Source organism: Amorphotheca resinae (assembly GCF_003019875.1).
Source record: "Amorphotheca resinae ATCC 22711 unplaced genomic scaffold M430scaffold_14, whole genome shotgun sequence".
In the NCBI taxonomy this organism is placed as follows: domain Eukaryota; kingdom Fungi; phylum Ascomycota; class Leotiomycetes; order Helotiales; family Amorphothecaceae; genus Amorphotheca; species Amorphotheca resinae.
The window spans coordinates 130,334-147,801 of NW_020194484.1; the positions used below are offsets into that span (position 1 = coordinate 130,334).

Here is a 17,468-nt window from a genome sequence, read left to right on the forward strand (position 1 = left end):
CCCAGGTGAGTCGTTCCCCAGCCCTTTATAGTATATTGAGAATTCCTATGCGCGTCATCGCAGATGATGTGCATGCCTCTGGGCACATGACAGAAACAGATCTCACTTGCAAAACGATTCGCGATGGAGGATAGAAAATTATTCTACAGGGAAGGACTTCCCCACGGCACTACCCTCACTGCAGAAATATCCTTCCATGCTTTCATGCCGCTGCTGCCTGCTCCGTCGCCTTCTGGCACGATGGCCATGGAAACCGAGGATATAAAAATTTGAAAATGCCAGGGGGGAAACCATCAAAAAAGGGGTTGGTTGAAATTTGACTGATATTAAGGAGGGCGCGTGGACCCATTTGTCTACTATAACGATAATAAACACCCCTGCTATTAAATCTGATCCAGGACTAGGTGATTGAAAGGCAGCATGTCAAGTATATTAAATCTGATTTCTTTTGGTTTCTCCGATTCTCTCTTTATGCTCGAATCAGGCTGTGCTGATGCCCGCAAGGCCCTTGACCAGGAATGAAAAGAAGATTTTCAATGATCGAAACAGTTGTACAAGTCAATCAAATGAAGATAATCTACCGAGGAAAGGAAATGATAAGAGCTTTAGGCGTTCTGTATGATCAAGCATATGCCCAAGATACAACCTGATGAGCGTAGTTATATGTGTAGAATTATAAGATCCGACTTTCTTCGGTGTCGTCGGCTACACGATTTGCCACTCTGTATGAAGCGGGGATGCTTTCCTCCAACGCTTGCTGGGGTTTAAATTGCCATTGTCCACCAATAGGGATTGGGAATTTGGGCTTTCGTTCAACGCAGGTACCAATAATGCGCTGCATGCCTGCGATATCTTTGACTTCAACTGGTCGACTGGACCAACCTCGCGCACCGCGCTCCACAGTGAGTCAACGCGTCTTTGGTGTTGACAGTGTTGTCGTGTTCTGAGCCAACCATTTCTAGCGCCGTCGAGGGTCTGCCGGAACCCTGGCTTAATCCTGGCCGCCGTGCTGGGTCCGCGTAACCGCTTTAGGAGATAGGTAAACAATATGATATCCATGTTTATGCTTGGGTCTGTATTTCCGTCTTTCAAAGGACTTGTTTTCCCCAGGTACGCGTCGTGGGTTCTCTTCTTCTTTCTGTTTCTTCTGGAAAGAAATATATGTTCTATCGTCGACCAACAAAACTTTCAATCAACCTCGGCTTTCGAATGAGACTCGGGTTCTGCCCCGATATCCGCAATGGCAGACCTTGATATACCGAATTTTGCGGACGATGACCGCCCCATAGCCCTTCGCAAGATGAGACGCAGTAGTAGTGGTGTGAAGTCGTCACGTCCACGATCCAACCCCCAAGTCTTAATACCTCGATCCTACGGAATATCATCCCCGCCAGAGACGCCTAAGAAGTCCAGGAAACGCGTTCGATTCTCCGATCCAGGACCAGAAATCCAATCGGACTTGGCATCGTCAGGTCTTACTCCATTTATTCGCCGGACGTCTCTTTCAGCGCCTACTTCAAACCGTCGCCATTCTGCTCCAATAAAGCTATGGAATCGTGCTGGATATGATGTCCCTTTGTCTGGGACAATACAATTCGAGCCATTGAGACAAGTCCTAGATGGTAGAGTGAGAAGGAGGCTGAGGAGGAACAGGCTTAGTGAGGAAGTTAACAACATCGAGTGGGATAAGAGACAGGAGGCAAAAGCTCGCAAGACAGAAGTCGAAAAACTCAGAAAACAATTGGAACAGAAAGACTTGGAGATGCAGACTATGAGAGATGAGCAAGATCTTGCGAGTCAAATCGAGGGCGAATCGGGGATTTCTGTCAACGCAGACATTACCCTCGGTATTAAAGTCCGTGAGCTAGAGCAACAAATTGTTGACCTGAAGGCTGCTCTTCAAGAAAAGGAGTCTGATACTACGCAAGATCCCAATTGGACCATGGCTGCCCGAGATCCATTCGATTTTGACGATGATGACGATGATGATAACGATATGATGATCACGAATTATGACGAGGACTTCGGAGAGATCTCGATGAATGATGAGCTGATGACAACTCCCACGCGTCTGAATACTTCACTCCTGTCTCCACCATCAACGAAGCTAGATACCCCATATACATCGACATCCCGTAGCAACGGCACACAAACGACAGATCCCGTTCCAGATCCGGAGAAAGAAGCTCTGAGAGCTCAGCTTGAGTCTCTGCAATCAGAGATATCCAAACTGACATCAACAATTGCATTCAACGATGACAATCGCTCACGCCTCACAGAGAAACTCTCACAGTTCCTTCCCGTCGATGAATCGCGTGACCACTCATCGCTTGATTCGGCTCTCGACACTGTTCTCACTCAACTTGCTCTTTCGCAGGCTCACGCAGTGGAACAAAGCAACGCATTTTCCGCCCTGAGTAATGAGATCGCGAGTCTCGGGTTTTCATCTTGCTCTGGCCCGGAAGAAATGCTTGCGACTATCGCAGCACAGTTCCGGCAAGCGAGACTCGATCTCGAGTATCTCACCCCAGGTGAGGTAGTTGAAGGTTTCGAGAACGAGAAACTGCTCGACATGCTAGTTTCACGCATTAGAGTCTTGCTTCAGAAGGTCAAGGAAAGCGATGATAGTATTGATCAATATCATGAGCAAGAAGTGTTGTTACGCCAGCAGATCAACACCCACGTTAGCGCATTTGATGATGTACAGAAGGAGTTGTGCCTCGCGAACACTGTGGTTGGAGATTTGAGAAGCGAAATCCAAGAGAAAGAAACCACCAATGAGAGGTTACGGGCTGCCTTGGAGGGCTATAGAGATGAGGTTAAGGGGCTAGAGAACTTGATTGAGAGAATGGAGAGAGAGGAGGTCTTGAGGGAGGAGATGTTCAAGAGCGAGGTGAAAGAAGTGGAGGATAGGCTGCAGAGTGAGATTTTGAGACATGATACAACAAGAGCGAGCGAGGAGGGGAAGGATATCATTAACATGGAGCTGGAGAGGAGGCTAAATGCAGCTCTCCAAGCTGTAGCAGAAGTCCAGGAGCAGATAACTGCCCTTGCGGCTTCGAAAGAGTCTCTTGTTGCGGAGAAAGACCTTACTATCCAGCAATTACAAAGTTCAGGGATCGACAGAGAAAGGGAACACGGTGAGGCACTTGCTCTTCGCGATGCCAGGATCCTGGAACTACGAGGAGAAATCGAACGCGTCAACGAGGCATTGAACTCAGCTCATTCCACTATCATGACCCTAAGAAAGGAAAACAATGAGCTCGAGACTCGGGTACAAGACGAGAGGACGCGAGGACAGTTTGTCGTGCAATCAATGCGTGAGCAGTTGAACCGCGTTCTGGATACCGGACTCGGATATCTCAATGGCGATACATCACTCCAGACGCCGAGCACAGAGGGGACTACCCCCGACGTAGGATCTTCGACATCACAGCAGGCAGTTGTGAGGAACGGGAGATTCCTTGATGCAGACTTAGCAAAAAGGAGTGGGAAGAAAAGGAGAAGATATGACAGTGGGTTAGGGTTCTTGGAGGAAGAAGACGCAGGGGAAATGGATATGGGGGTTGAGGTTTGACCTAAGTCTGTCCCTCGACATGAAGATTCGCTTTGTATCTTTCCCGAATGATTAGAGTCTGCTGTTCTGTTATGATCTACGATAATGAAGAGTAATTGTAATTATGGAAATGTTAGGTACCTGATGTCAAGTCCCAAACCCAATCTATGGTCACGTGCATAGACCACCTTGGCAACACGTCCATCCACGCGCATGAAGCAACGTCTTCCGTTTCAACATCCATCCTCCTACACCACTTATCACATCCAGCCAAAATTACCAATTACAGTTGTTCAGAATTACAGTACATTACTCTTCATTATCGTAGATCATGATAGAACCTCAAATCTCCTACCACGCCGGAAAGGTACAAAGGGGATTCTCATGTCGAGGGACAGAATAGATTCATGCCAAACCGCAACCTCTATATCCATTTCCCCTGCGTCTTCTTCCTCCAAGAACCCTAGGCTCGTGTACTGTTGGAAGTAAACGTTCGTTGTAGCACAGTTCCATGCATGTCGACCTAGACATCGCTTTCTTTTGCGGGTGACTCAAGATTAGGTTCATCTCCCTCAGTGATATCCTCAAAGCCTAAAGCCTTCTCATCTTCTGACCATCCATCGCCATCGAGGGGTTCCTCCTCAGATTTGGGCCCAAATGGATCTGGCCAACAAAACTCATCTACGTCCGCCCAATGTGGAAGATCGCATCCCATAACTTCGATCACTGGAGTGGCATACCCTGCATACTCCTCCTCCCTTAAAAATCGCGTCTCCACATCTTCCATGATATACTCCCCGTAATGACGATTTACCTCAGTCAAGTAGTTAAATGGCCCCTTACCAGGAGGAACGGCGTCGTAACGAGGAAAACGTCTGTCCCAATCAACGTCATAAGGCGCAAAATCATTCTCCTTGATACGACACTCAAGCTCAGTATTGATATCGTTGCCGATCAAGATTATGAGAACTGAGAGATTTGGGAAAAAATGCCGGATAATGCATTCGCAGTCGTCATATGTACCAAAATAGAATGTTTCCCGATTGATGGCCAACGTTGTGACATGCTGGAAAAGATCAGGCCTACCTATCCATTTGTCACTTTCTTCCGTGATAGTATCAAATATAGCATCAAATATATCCGCTGGCCTCCAGCGTTGAATACTGCGTTCGAGGCCGGGCAAGGTGAAGCCATAGCCATTCTTAGCAAAGTCCAAGTTTTTGAGGTAGAGAATGTCCCAGTCGAAACGAATCCATTCGGGGCCAGCAATGCTCATGGTGACGTCCGTGTAATTCTTGTATTCCTTCAAAATCTCCTGTCGCGATTCTTTGCAAGTAGAAAGAAGAGGGGGCGGGTTCGTGTTTTTGAATTTCCAACGTTCATTGGACAATCCGACAGTGCCAGATATTCGACGGGGGTCATCCATTTCCTCTACCTCGACAATCCGGGGGACTGAGATAGCATGATGCCAAATTCGAATGCGGATTTCGGCGGGCAGTCTCGGGAAGAGCGTGAAAGAGCCGGTGGCCGGTGGTTCTCCACAGTAAGAGGCAATTGTTGCATTGCGAATGATGTATTGCTCCACGGGTGTATAATCACTTTCCGGTGATGAAGGCAATGGCTCCATGTTGGGCTCCATGTTGGGCTCCAAGTTAGTTATCCTGGTGGCTGGATGTGATCAGTGATGTAGGAAGATGGATGTTGAAACTGAAGATGCGACTTGGGTGCGTAGATCGACGCGTCGCCAATACGCGAAACGAGGAGACGCGCAAAATCCGGAAACACTACAACGAGCGTTAACATTTAATTGTACACCAGCTTTCTCTCAATCTCCAGTCATCGATACGTAGAATTTTCAACCATGGCTTCACATTCCGGCTTGACTGTAGACGAATTCCGCCTTCTGTCCTGGACGCGTCCTGAACTCTCGAGAAACACGATCCAACCCGAATCGTTGGAGAGGCATTGTCCACTCGACAACGGCAGACTCGAAGGACACCACACGGTCTCGCCGTCCAACATTCAGGTTAGGCTATTTGACACCGGGGATCTGCGAGCTCTTCCCCTGGAGATTGCCTATCTGATTCTCAGCTTGCTTGACTTGAGAAGCCTAACAGACTTCAGAGCTGTTAGCTGGGGATGCCGCGCTCTCGTTGACAGTCTGCCGCAATACAAAGCAATAATCCAACACGCGCCAAATGCATTACGTGCGTTATTATCCACCCATATGGCTGTTCACTTCACTACCCCAAACCTTTTCGAAGCCCTGTGCACACAAGTTTGCTTCGGTTGTGGACAATTTGGACCTTTCCTCGACCTGTTTACTTGTTATCGATATTGCTTGGCCTGTGTCATCGATTCTAATGACCTATTGTCTACACCCATATCTACGGCCAAGCGGGAGTTTAATCTAACTTCGAGAATGATACGCACATTGCCTACATGTTTAAGCCTCCCTGGCCAATATACCGAGAGTGAAAGGACATATCAGAGACGAATCTCTTTAGTACGGGTACAATCAATCATGGCTACTCGAACAGCGCAGCCGGATCACCATGCATTATCACGCCGCAGACAAGGACAGCTGGGCACATCTCTTCTACAACCATCGATACAGCAAGCGCCTCAACGATGGGATGGTCATGGGCAGAATCCATATCGGTTCATGCCAATGGTGAGAATCCCCGCTCTAAATCAAACAACTGGAAAGCTGGATTGGGGAGTGTCTTGCCAAGGTTGTCGACTCGGACCCCGAGACGAGAATCGTGGGTATTACAATTGGAATACTTTATACTCTGCTGCTGGGTTTCTAGAACACTTTCAAAAATGTGAAGTATCACAGGTAGGGAGAAAGGTAGTGCCAGAGTACATTACACATGCACCAGAAGATCAACGGCGTTCTCATTCTCAATTCTTGGGATATCTCAGTAATTTAGTCATTTGAGATTATTGCATCTCGATGCGTGACTGAAATCAATCTCATTGCTAGGGAATTGATTGTGTTCATGCCTGCTATAGAACCGACACGAGAGATAAAGAGCAATACCGCTTTTTATCCGCTATTGTGTTGTCTGGCTGCTAGGCATTGTTCAAGGACGCTGGACATGATAGTGAAGGTTTTCCTAATATAAGCCTTGACTCGAAATGCAAATTGCAATGCACTTGGTATTCCTAGGACAAGGTAATTAGAGCCCGGTCTTGAGTCAAATTGTCCTCTTATAAAGAGTTATAGTTGTAGATGCCTCTTTTGGAATTGGCATCTGGACCAAGATTAGTAACTGACGTTTGTGGCATTGACATTCGGACTGTGACTGTGACGGGAGCTAATAGTCGGCTCGCTTACCAATAGGGGTATATGAGCTTCCCTCCGTTCTTTCTTCCTACCTACCTCCTGCCTAAAATTCAGACTGACACCAACAGAAGCGCAGAGTGAGATTCCCAAACATCCACATCTCACACACCCATATCTCAAACGCCCCCATTTCTGCCCGTCTGACTCTGTCTTACTGCCAATACAATATCGTAATGGCTCATCCTTTCGAGGGTTTGGGTATGCCATCAAGTCCACCAGCATCCAGCAATAATTTGAGCCAAGCTCTACAAAGAACTCTCTCCAAAGGTTTCCCACATTGGGGTAGCTTCGCGGGCAAAGCTGTTCGAGCAACTTTCACAATAAAGATGGACGGCAACTATGATTACTTCTACACTTCTGACGATCCCGACGAGCTTTTCGAACTTGCGCAGGGATTTTTCGAGGAGATCCAGATCATGGCTGCAGCATTGTCAGAAAACCAAGCTAGTGCATATGGAGAATTCCTAACCACTGCATTTGCGGAACTCATTTTTGGCTCTAATCTGATTGAGAATGCAGGCTTGGGTCATGATGTTACCATCCGTATCTGCAAAGTAATTTTTGAGGGCAGAATCGAACCATCTACTATCCAGCTCCGGGACGATGAATACGAACAGGCCTTGGAAGAACTCAAGCTTCGCCACCTTGAGTCAGATCACAGCACAGTCATCCGCTCTCGAGCTGAGATTGTTCAGCATGCCCTAGCATTGAAATACCTTACGACGCACATGATCGAATTGAATAAGCCTCTTTCAGAAGAACTCCTTCTACAAACCCACGAGATCCTTACCGATGGCATTGATGGACCAGATGGAGATCAATCTGCAACATACTCGGGGATCTACAGAACAGAGGTGGTGATTGCTGGGTTCTCGAACTTCACACATCCGGGACAGATTCACTCCGCTATGAGAGCCTTGGTTGCGGACTTCAATAACGACATGAAAAGGGCGGAGGAAAAAGGGGAGTTGGATCCATATTATCTCGCGGCCAAGTATTGCCACAAGTTCGTTAATATCCATCCATTCCTCGATGGCAATGGTCGTGTCTGTCGACTCTTGTTGAATGCGATATTATTGAAATACGCTGGCATCGTGGTTGTTCTGGGTGAGAAGGAGCAAGAGCGTGAGACATACCTGGAGATTGCAAGCAGAGGAAGCATGGATGAACAGGTACCAGAGGATGAGAGATCCAGAGTACCTTGGGGAGGTTTAGCCTCATATGTCATCAAGAAGGGTACGATGAAGATGGAAGCACTTAGAGATACGCTGAAGATGGCCAGCAATGCTTAGATTCTGTTACCGAGGGGAGTTTGAGGCGTAATTGCTATCATGGTGATAGACTCGAGATACCAAGATGGAGATGAAAGCACTCAGAGATACATTGAAGATGGCCAGCAATGCTTAGATTCTGTTTGTGCTGGGGTAAATTTGAGGCGTAATTGCTATCATGTCGAATAGACTCGAGATACCAATATTCAAATTCCAAACGTATTTGACACACGGTAGACCCAGTTCCTTCGTGTCCACGCAGCCTTCGGGGCTTTGACTCCTTTTATTGCTATAGGTGCTTGAAGGAGAGTAGAAACTTGACTGAGCACGGGGAGCAAAGCTCGGAGCGAAAGCAGCTAGAAAGAGAATGCGTGGCGCCGTGGCTAGACCAAGTAACTACATGAAGAGCTGAACAACACACGGCATTGTACAGGGGTTTTATGCCGCTGCCGGCACACGAGAGAAAAGAGCAATACCGCTATTTACCCGCTATTGTGTTCTGGCGGATACGAAGGCGTAAGGTACCTAGGTAGATAATTCCTAGTATAACGTTTGACTTGAAATACACAGAACTTGTTACAAGTGCTGTAAAAGGTAAGGTAGGTAGGTGTAAACTAGGAGGAGATGCGGAGATTTTTATCAGGAATTCACGCGATCCCCCGCGGCCGATCGACAGACATCACGGGACGGGCCTATCGGCTGAAATCCCCTGAATCAACAATCGAGGACCATCCCTGATCGGGAGTAGGCCGAGAACCCCCTTATCTTCCTGTGCATACGAAGTACGAGGTCAACGTACGTCCTTCGTGAATGCCCTCTTTTTCTCCCTCCCTCTCTCTCTCTTTTTCTTTTTCTCTTTCTTTTTTTTCTTTCTTCTCACTGTGTTGTTGCATACTATCGTTAACTGTGTTTTGCGCAAGACTGTATCTGGAGCATTTGCTTTTCTTCATAATCCTAATTGCTAGTACATACGGGATACCCTCCTCGCGAGCTGTGTGGGAGTGGGATACGAAGTCGATACAGAGTATTTACACTACTAATACCTAATATCCACCATCGCAATGAGGGCAAGATTCAAGACTACGACGGCGCTCCTCCTCGCCGCGAGCAGTCTCCCACTCAGCAGCGCCTTCAAGAGCATCTCGATCAACGAGACAGTGCACGCCAACGAGACCATCGCACTCCGCATCTCCAACGACCTCTCCGCAGGACCCGACTCATTCGACTCCCAATTCTCCACCTACCGCATCTACCTCGCCATCGTGGCGCCCTCCTCGAGCAACATCCCCCACAGCCTGGAACCCTCCTGCTACCTCGTCAACGCGACCTCGATCAACGAGACGTCCCCCGAGATCCTGATCCCGCCGTCCGTTGGCCAGGACGGCACCTCGTACAGCATCGTCACCATGGAATACAGCACGGATCCACACGGCGCCCGACCCTCAGGCTACGAGTACTCTACAGAATTCCAACTGCTCAACACCAGCGGGACATGGACCCGAGCCGAGATACACGGCGTCGTGCCCCTGTTTCCCGACCTTCTGCCCTGCACCGCGTACGATTGCGCCCGCCAATGCATGCAGACATACTATCCGGGAAACGTCAACGGGACGTTCGGCGAGGCCGGGTTTCGGGACACTTATGTCTGCGTCGCGAATTGTTCCGGCGTTGCGTATCCGCCGTGGGAAGCGATCGAGGCCGAGGGCGCTGCAAAGAATGATCCTTTGGCGGGCGCGGGCAATGAGGGTGCGCAGACGATAATGCCGGCGTATGCGAGTCTGTTGACGAGTAATCCGCCGACGCCGACGCCGACGACGACGTTGGTGAATTCCACGATGACGGTGCTGCCGACGACGACGACGACGAGTGCGAGTCCGACGGCGACGGGGAAGAAGTCTGAGGGAGCGCGGGGTGGGAGGTCGACAGGGGAGATGATGGGGATGTTGGCCTTGGTGGGGTTGGGAGTGGTGGCGCAATTGGTACTGTGAGCTGAGCTGAGTGAGTTGAACGAGAGCGGGCGGTAGGAATGAAATGAATTTCACGAGATTTTAGAATAGAAGGGAGGTATCTAGATATCTATCATGTTTGGATTGAATGAAAAGTGGATATGGAAATGGAAATGGGAATGATAGATGATTTTCTGCTGAGCAGTCTAGAGATACGTAAGGTAGATATGGTTCTTTTTTAACACGCCGCATTGCGTGAACCTCCCTCGTTACTCCCAAGGAAAAGAAATATATGGCTTAGTGTACAAAAGCAGAGTACCCTCCCGCCACGGCGCCCCCCCTAACCGCGCATCTAAAACCAATCGATGGTTATCCTCAATCCCAGAGCGTCTTCCTCCCCGTCACCAATCGATGTAGGCACGCGCACACTAGAGCTTCATACCCAGCGCCTTGTTCACCTTCAAGCTCTGTCGAATACTCAGATCGAGCATGATCTCCTCGGAGCCACCAGGGATAGCATAGGCTCTCACATCTCGGTAGAGGCGCTCGACCTTGCCGCCCTGGCCACCGCGAGAATAGCTCAGGCCGCCGAAGATCTGGCTCGCTTCGCGGGCGCAGTACTCAAAGGTGGTGGTGGACTGGGCCTTCAGGCTGGCGATGGGCCCGCCGAGCCGGAACATGGCTTCCGTCTCGCCCATCTTGGAACATTGGTAGATGATGGCTTCGAGCCAGGAGTAGGTCGCTTCGATTTGCCGAGCCATGTGCGCTAGCTTGAGCCGGATCACGGGGTGGTTGATCAGTTTGGTGCCGAACGTCTTGCGCTTGTGCGCGTATTTGACGGATTCTTCGTAGCAGACGCGAGAGAAGCGGATGCACTGGATAATGATTCCGATACGCTCGTGGTTGAAGTTGGTCATGATGACTTTAGGGGGTGTTAGTTTCGTGGACTTAGGGGGCAGGAGGGTCTGAATGGGGGAGGGGAAGATACCTTTGAAACCCTGGTTCTCCTTTCCGATGAGGTTCTCCACGGGGACTTTTACATCCTCAAACGTGACATACGTAGTTCCTGATGACCACACACCCTGGCAGTCCATTTTCCTCGTACTCACACCACCGAACGATCTCTCGATAAGCAATACGCTGACCCCGTTCATCCCATCCTTTCCTGTCCGTACAGCAGTAGTGAAGTAATCACTCCAGATTCCGTTCGTGATCCACTTCTTCTCGCCGTTCACGATATAGTACTTCCCATCCTCACTTAACTTGGCCTCACATGTCAAATTCGCCACATCACTGCCCGCATCCGGCTCCGTGACCGCAAGACAGATCCTCTTATCACCGTTCAAGATCCCCGGCAAGATCCTGTCTACCAGGGACTTCTTCCCGAACTTCACCAGGGGTGGGCACCCGATACCAAAACCTCCGATGACGTTCCAGACGAAACCGCCAGACCCGGCACGGGAGAGCTCGTCGGTGAGCAGCATCTCGTGGAAGAGATCCCATTTCTCGGGCGGTACAGCGGCGACCCGGTTCTCTGTGTATTCCGTGGGGTAGTGCATACCCAACAGCCCAGCCAAGTATCCTCTCTTGCCCATCTGTTTGTAGATATCGTCGGGGACCTTGCGGGCTTCGTCCCATTCGGTAACATTGGGCTCGATTTCAGACGAGACCCAGGCGCGCACCTCGTCGCGGAGAGCCGCATGCGACTCGTTAAAGTAGGGAGAGTGGTACTGATTACCAATATATTAGTTGCTTGCAGAACCAACAGCGGAGGGGGTAGAGACATACGCCCTGATACCAACTAGGATCCGCAAAGGGAACCAGATCTCCAAACGGATCCAGCGGCTCGTCGTCGTCGTCAGCCGCAGCTTGCGCGGGCGCAGGAGCCACAGCCTTGCTCGCCGCGGCGGGCTTTGCAGCAGGTGGAGAAGGCGGGGGAGTCGGCAGTGCGGCGGGTTTCTTAGTATCGAGCGAGCCAACTTGGAGCTTTCCCTTGTACTTCTTGAGGATGCCCTCGTTGTGGTATTTCCAGAACTGCTGGCTGGCGTCCTTGCCGGCTACGCGCGTGAGGATCTTCTTGCCACCTAGACAACGGCGACATCAGCTCGATCCTCGGGTTCGTGCGAAGGGAAGGGCAAATACCTGGATGTTCATCTTGGAACTTGGTGAGGTCGTAGACGTCCTCGTCGATGATGATGTAGAGGTCGGCGGGCTTGTTATGCGATGCGACATCGCCCTTGGTGAAAGTTTTGGACATGGTGAAGGAATGAAGAGATCAATCTAGTGCACGAAACGAACTCCACTACTCACTCCCAGAGACTCTACAAGTGTTGTCGAGCAGAGGTGGAAGGGCAGAGGTATTTGATGTAGAAGAGAGGAGGCGGTTTCGGTGTTGTCGGCCGTCGCTTTCACATGTCCATCCCGTGCGTGTTTCCCCGGTGCAGGTGGCTTACCTTACTCGAGTTGGCAGCACATCCCGCTCTCCCCACACGACTGGGGATCATGTGCGCCGCTGGACTTGACCATTGCGCGGGCCGTGATTGGTCGGCGGAGACCAAAAGGGAGGTGTGTTTTGCATGTGAAAGGCGGTCTTCTTGTGGACTCCTGACGGCATCATTTCCCGGGTCGCCTTCTACAATAGTAATCCTACGTAAGGTAAGGTTCATTGTATGTTTTGTATGGGGCTGGAGATATGACATGACCACTGATTACGCCGAGGCCTTTTGAGCCGAGGCTTCTTTTCGGATCATGTGATCTCTGCTGTGGAGTAAGATTATCCCGGAAACCGGAAAAGGCCTAGCCACTCCTGCATGGTCCCTTGCGCTCTAACCTGCTTGGTCGAGGGCAGTGGCAGCTGTTGCACATCGCACCTTTCAGCAGACAGGGCTGCTTGGTTTTGTTGCATGTCGCAACCCAACAACGTGTCTCTGCGCTTAGTGCGACGTCTGTACTAACTTTAGCTATCGGTCCTGTCTTGTAACAAACGACGCTGCTGTGCCTACCCACTACAAGTAATCAAGTATCTTATGTATAGGATGAATATAAAACAAGTCGACAAGCCGCTATGGCCATGTGGGAACAGCCGCAATCTTTAGCTAGACATAGGCAATCCAAGCACAACCGCAGACACAAATCGCGTGTCCATACAGTCTCACCATCTTTGCTACTTGCCTATTCACTTTAAAATAGTCATCGAGCTGTAGTACGCAATCAGTCTCCTTTCGAAATACAACACCATGTCTATCGTCCGTACAGATCTCGAACATATATTGTGGCACGCCGCGAATAACAATCCGGAATGTAGACGACCATGTTCTGGGAGCACAAAGTCAATGCCATGTTTACTGCTAAAGAGAAGTATGCTGTTGCTTCACAACAACCACTGACTGACAAGCCCGGGAGTCTTTCGAGTTGATTGTGGATAAATTGGCTGGCAATTCAATGATGCACAGACTATTTGTTCTATTCATCTTCGAGGCAAAAAAGAGCAACGCATCCCAGGCCGAACTCGAGGAACTGGAATGGCAGGCTTCCAAGCGTGCATGGCTCACTTGATATACACTCTTGCTTCTATATGTGCGCGCTGCCACTCGCCAGACGACATAATAACACTGAGCATTGTGAAAGTACTGCATTGTGATCTGTCTAACTATCTCCCCTGTAAAGCTTCATCCGTTCGTAGGTACACACCGGGGTTTGCCGATTTCTCGCTTGCCTGCCATTGGGCCACTACAAGATGGGACGTCTGCCCGCATCATCGTCTTTCGGCATCGCATCGCGTCTCCCCCGCGGTATTCTGTTACAGTATTTCCCTTTCGAGACACCAACAAGCATGTCTCAACCAGTTCCGGGATGGGAATCGACGCCGGACGAGTTGTTGGAGCCCATCGCGCAGCCGCCGCCCCTCGAGCGGCAGCATCTTGATCTTCGCCGGATGGAGCAAAACGTGGAGAGATATGAAGTTCCGCAGGTTGCCCTTGCCATTCTTCGAGAGCTGCATATTCGCGCACTACCAGTCACCCTCGATCCTGCTGGAGGCTGGAGCCCCATGTGTCGGCTTGGCGCCTTACCAGGGCTCACTTCCCGAGTTCGAAGACGATCGCCCGTGGCCCATCTACGCAGCGCCGAATATGTTTAGGGGCCCTTCTATTATCCACAGTACCGAGGCGCTCTGGCTCCTTTTTGGGAGATACTTGGCAAATTGTTCGCTCTATATCACCAAAGGCATAGGAAACTGGGAATACGCCGGGTGAGTCGAGCCCTGTTTATTTATGCCTGTTATATATTACCTAATTAACTAATACCCCTTCTTCTGCATAGCGTATACGCATATCACTTCACATATGAGCTTGTTGAATGCTCACCACGACCTGAGTGGTGGGTCGAGAACTTCTTCCATATTCCCGGTCACGAGTTTCCACATCTTTTCCTCACCATCGCCCACGATCTACTCGGCAACGATCAGTGTCTCTTGCGAGCTGAACTGCTCGCCATAAGTAGATTTATGGTTGACCGACTCGAGTCGGATGACTTTCGTGGGCACCAGAAAGCCCCAGTAAGAAGGCTTAACCTGCATCGTTGGACTGATTATCAGCTAACCATGCTTGCAGATTTTGCTGATCTCGTTCGCGCTGTGTACTTCCTCATGGGGCTCAGCGGGCCCTTCTTGTCCACCCAGGAGTGGACCATGGAGAGGAAGAAATTGTGGCGGTGTTTGGTCCCAGCCGGCTACACGGCGGTGACGGATGGGGCCCTGGAGGACGAGCGCCTCGGCATCGTGTATGCGATCGTCGAGACCAAGAAGACCAGGCGGCGGCATGACGGCAAGCGGATCCGCATGCAATAAACGGCCCAGCTTGTGGCCTGGATTATGTGTCCGAGCTGTCAATTGAACTCGACACCCAGCACGCAACCAGTAAGTCCTATCAGGGACTTTAACCGCGGTGTCGTCTAATATACTAATGCTCCCGGCACAGCTCCGTCGTCGTCTCGCAAGATCGCCACAAGGTCTGACCTTTGCGAGGCTTGGGGACCAATACCTCGACTACCTCCTCCATGGGCAGCATGGGCAGGTAAATCACCCTTCCTGCTTCCTCCACCTAGTGATACCAGCGTCCTTATTACCTTAAATATCATCTCACTATCATCGACAGTTTCATCAAGGTTTGTCTTAGTTCCAGCTCACCCAGTAATGCCAAATTATCAACTTTTTCAGATGTCTGCTCCTCAAAGAGTGGAAGAGGCCCCGTGGAGTGTGACTAGTCGAGACGATATGGAAAAATTAGGCCCGATTATCGAGGGCATCCGCCTTAGGGCGGCAGAAGATTGTTAACGCATACCGGCTAGCATTAATATACACACTCCTTTTTATCATCGGACTTGTCATCGTCCTTATGCTCGCCTTCATCCTCGCAGTTTGGATGTCCCGCACTCTCCTGTAGGGGGTCTTTTAGGGGGGGGGGGGGGGGGGGGGGGATAAGGGATGTTAAGGGAGGATATAGGGCCCTCTACTTATTGCTCTGCTTCGCGGGTAAGCTTCAAATAAGCTCCTTGCAATTAGTAGGCCGTAGGCCGAACAGGCTTGGATGGCTTAGGCGGGCCGCATGGTCAAGTCCTTTTATCAGCAGAAGATTGTGCCAGATGAAGAGGCGGCATACAACTTTAAGATGGCTAGCGACCGGGTAAATGTTCAACTCTTGTGTATACGGAATTTCTTCTAGAAAGCGACGTAAGCTAATACGTTGTTTGGGAGTAGGTAGGAGATCTTGTATTCAGAATTCCGGCTCCTCTTGAACTACGTGAGTGGCGGGGAATTTAGAAAGTCAATGAACAAATGGATGAATAGATATATATGGCTTTAGAATTAGTATATTACAATTTACTAGACATAATGAGATTACAATAATATACTTGAATGTGTCTTATGACTCTCATCAACATCCGGATCGGGTACTCCCACACAAAACTCTACACGATCGAGTTGCACTCCTCAGAGGCAATGCCTATCGTGAAGAGAGTTTCGGAAGCCTTGATGCAAACCTTCACCGGAACTTCCGACACACCCACGGCGCACACTCATCATATCTCCTTCCCTTAGGCCACGATTTTCTAGTATCTTAACTTAAAAAACTCTTAATAGGAACCGAATAGGGTAAGTCCTCAGAATGCTGGCGTAATATTAACTTTGTTCTCGTTTCCTAGCCTACCTAGGTTACTAGGTAGTACTTGCTTTCTTAAAGACAGCCATTCTTGAGAAACTTGTTCGATAGTGTGAAACCTTGTTTTACGCATATTGTCGCTCTAGATTCTGCTTCCCTTCTCTTTTCTTTTCTTCTTGTTTAACCGCAGATCTCCATATACCAGGTAGGTCTACATCCATCTCCACAACACTTTTCCATCAGAGCTTTCATCAGTCGCTCATCCTTAATCAATAACTAACACATTCATGGTAGAACCTCTCAAAAAAAATTGCACAACAAGATCATCAAGATGCCTAGGAGGCAAGTCCTCTTTCCAAAGGTAAGAGACGTCTTTACTCGGGCAGAAGCAGTCTGTTAGATGCGATAACGCTCTTATATGTTATATCTCTTAATTATCTTAGATTCTTAGCTGGCCAATTCTAGATTCCTAGCTGACCGTCATCTCTTCTAGTCCGAGCAAAAGCGCAGCGGCCCTCGCCGCAAGAGATTTCTTGTGCCCCGCTCCTCCTCCCCCCGGACCCCACGGTCCCCACCCCATCCCTCTCCACCACGTGTCCCGCCCCAAACGAAGGTGAGCTGTCCTTAGAGCAGAATTGTCCACATGAATTGAGCCATTGCTGATTTCCCTGTTCAACTATAGCAAGCTTCGAATGGCCGCCCCCTAAAGCGTCACCGAGACGTTGAGGTACGTTATCTTTTGTATTCCCCTCTAAGCGCTCACTGGTTTTCATTTGTTAAATCAAATTGAGTGATTGATTGGCAATGATTGCCTTTTCATGATCATTGCCTTTGTTTGGGTAGTCCGACAGTCTAGAATAGTGATATCCTATCACTCTTAGTCCAGTGACCAGTCTCTATACTCATCTCTTCATATTCTGGATGGCATCGACCTTGAACGGGTTATCAAGTGTAGCACACAACGCGTGATCTCCCTCAATTGTTCATCTGCCTTACCTTAGGTCAGAAGTTAGAACCTTGAAACCCTTTATGAGCCGTATTCTGAATATTTCAATTTGTGTTATTCTAACTATTTGAATAGCTTGCCTGTGCCTTGGCATTGGCATTACTATACACCATTATTTTTATCATTGGTATCATCCTCGCAGTTCGGCATCTGTAGGGGGTTGGGGGGGGGGGGTGGGG

General features: G+C 49.5%; 6 protein-coding genes across 6 annotated transcripts; 4 read left to right on the plus strand and 2 right to left on the minus strand.

Moving 5' to 3' along the window:
* Positions 1-1,231: 1,231 nt before the first annotated feature.
* Positions 1,232-3,577, plus strand: M430DRAFT_110437 (hypothetical protein; the record flags this gene model as incomplete). The annotated part of the gene is made up of 2 exons (XM_024861360.1): positions 1,232-3,019; positions 3,083-3,577. Coding segments are annotated over 2 exons (2,283 nt in total), but the record flags the coding sequence as incomplete, so codon positions are not given.
* A 271-nt stretch (positions 3,578-3,848) lies between these two features.
* On the minus strand, positions 3,849-5,237 carry M430DRAFT_37583 (hypothetical protein). The gene has a single exon (XM_024867147.1). The coding sequence runs from the start codon at positions 5,193-5,195 to the stop codon at positions 4,080-4,082; it is 1,116 nt and encodes a 371-aa protein (XP_024716587.1). The 5' UTR covers positions 5,196-5,237; the 3' UTR covers positions 3,849-4,079.
* Positions 5,238-5,417: 180 nt separating this feature from the next.
* M430DRAFT_45772 (hypothetical protein) lies at positions 5,418-8,200 on the plus strand (the record flags this gene model as incomplete). Its single annotated transcript, XM_024867789.1, has 2 exons — positions 5,418-6,230; positions 6,977-8,200. The coding sequence occupies 2 exons, from the start codon at positions 5,418-5,420 to the stop codon at positions 8,198-8,200; spliced, it is 2,037 nt and encodes a 678-aa protein (XP_024716588.1).
* Positions 8,201-9,024: 824 nt separating this feature from the next.
* Positions 9,025-10,442, plus strand: M430DRAFT_37584 (hypothetical protein). The gene has a single exon (XM_024867148.1). It carries the CDS (start codon positions 9,241-9,243, stop codon positions 10,165-10,167), a length of 927 nt encoding a protein of 308 aa, XP_024716589.1. The 5' UTR covers positions 9,025-9,240; the 3' UTR covers positions 10,168-10,442.
* A 111-nt stretch (positions 10,443-10,553) lies between these two features.
* M430DRAFT_23090 (hypothetical protein) lies at positions 10,554-12,382 on the minus strand (the record flags this gene model as incomplete). Its single annotated transcript, XM_024864833.1, has 3 exons — positions 10,554-11,855; positions 11,914-12,209; positions 12,268-12,382. 3 exons carry the CDS (start codon positions 12,380-12,382, stop codon positions 10,554-10,556), a joined length of 1,713 nt encoding a protein of 570 aa, XP_024716590.1.
* A 1,609-nt stretch (positions 12,383-13,991) lies between these two features.
* M430DRAFT_190609 (hypothetical protein) lies at positions 13,992-14,930 on the plus strand. The gene is made up of 3 exons (XM_024864010.1): positions 13,992-14,374; positions 14,446-14,680; positions 14,736-14,930. The coding sequence occupies exons 1-3, from the start codon at positions 14,082-14,084 to the stop codon at positions 14,865-14,867; spliced, it is 660 nt and encodes a 219-aa protein (XP_024716591.1). The 5' UTR covers positions 13,992-14,081; the 3' UTR covers positions 14,868-14,930.
* The last annotated feature ends 2,538 nt before the right edge of the window (positions 14,931-17,468 follow it).

Bases quoted from the DNA above. Each gene is read 5' to 3' on its own strand.
- M430DRAFT_37583 (XM_024867147.1), bottom strand. From the start codon at position 5,195: ATGGAGCCCAACATGGAGCCATTGCCTTCATCACCGGAAAGTGATTAT.
- M430DRAFT_37584 (XM_024867148.1), top strand. From the start codon at position 9,241: ATGAGGGCAAGATTCAAGACTACGACGGCGCTCCTCCTCGCCGCGAGC.
- M430DRAFT_190609 (XM_024864010.1), top strand. From the start codon at position 14,082: ATGAAGTTCCGCAGGTTGCCCTTGCCATTCTTCGAGAGCTGCATATTC. The intron at 14,375-14,445 runs GTGAGTCGAGCC...TCTTCTGCATAG, and splicing joins GGAAACTGGGAATACGCCGG to CGTATACGCATATCACTTCA. The intron at 14,681-14,735 runs GTAAGAAGGCTT...CCATGCTTGCAG, and splicing joins GTGGGCACCAGAAAGCCCCA to ATTTTGCTGATCTCGTTCGC.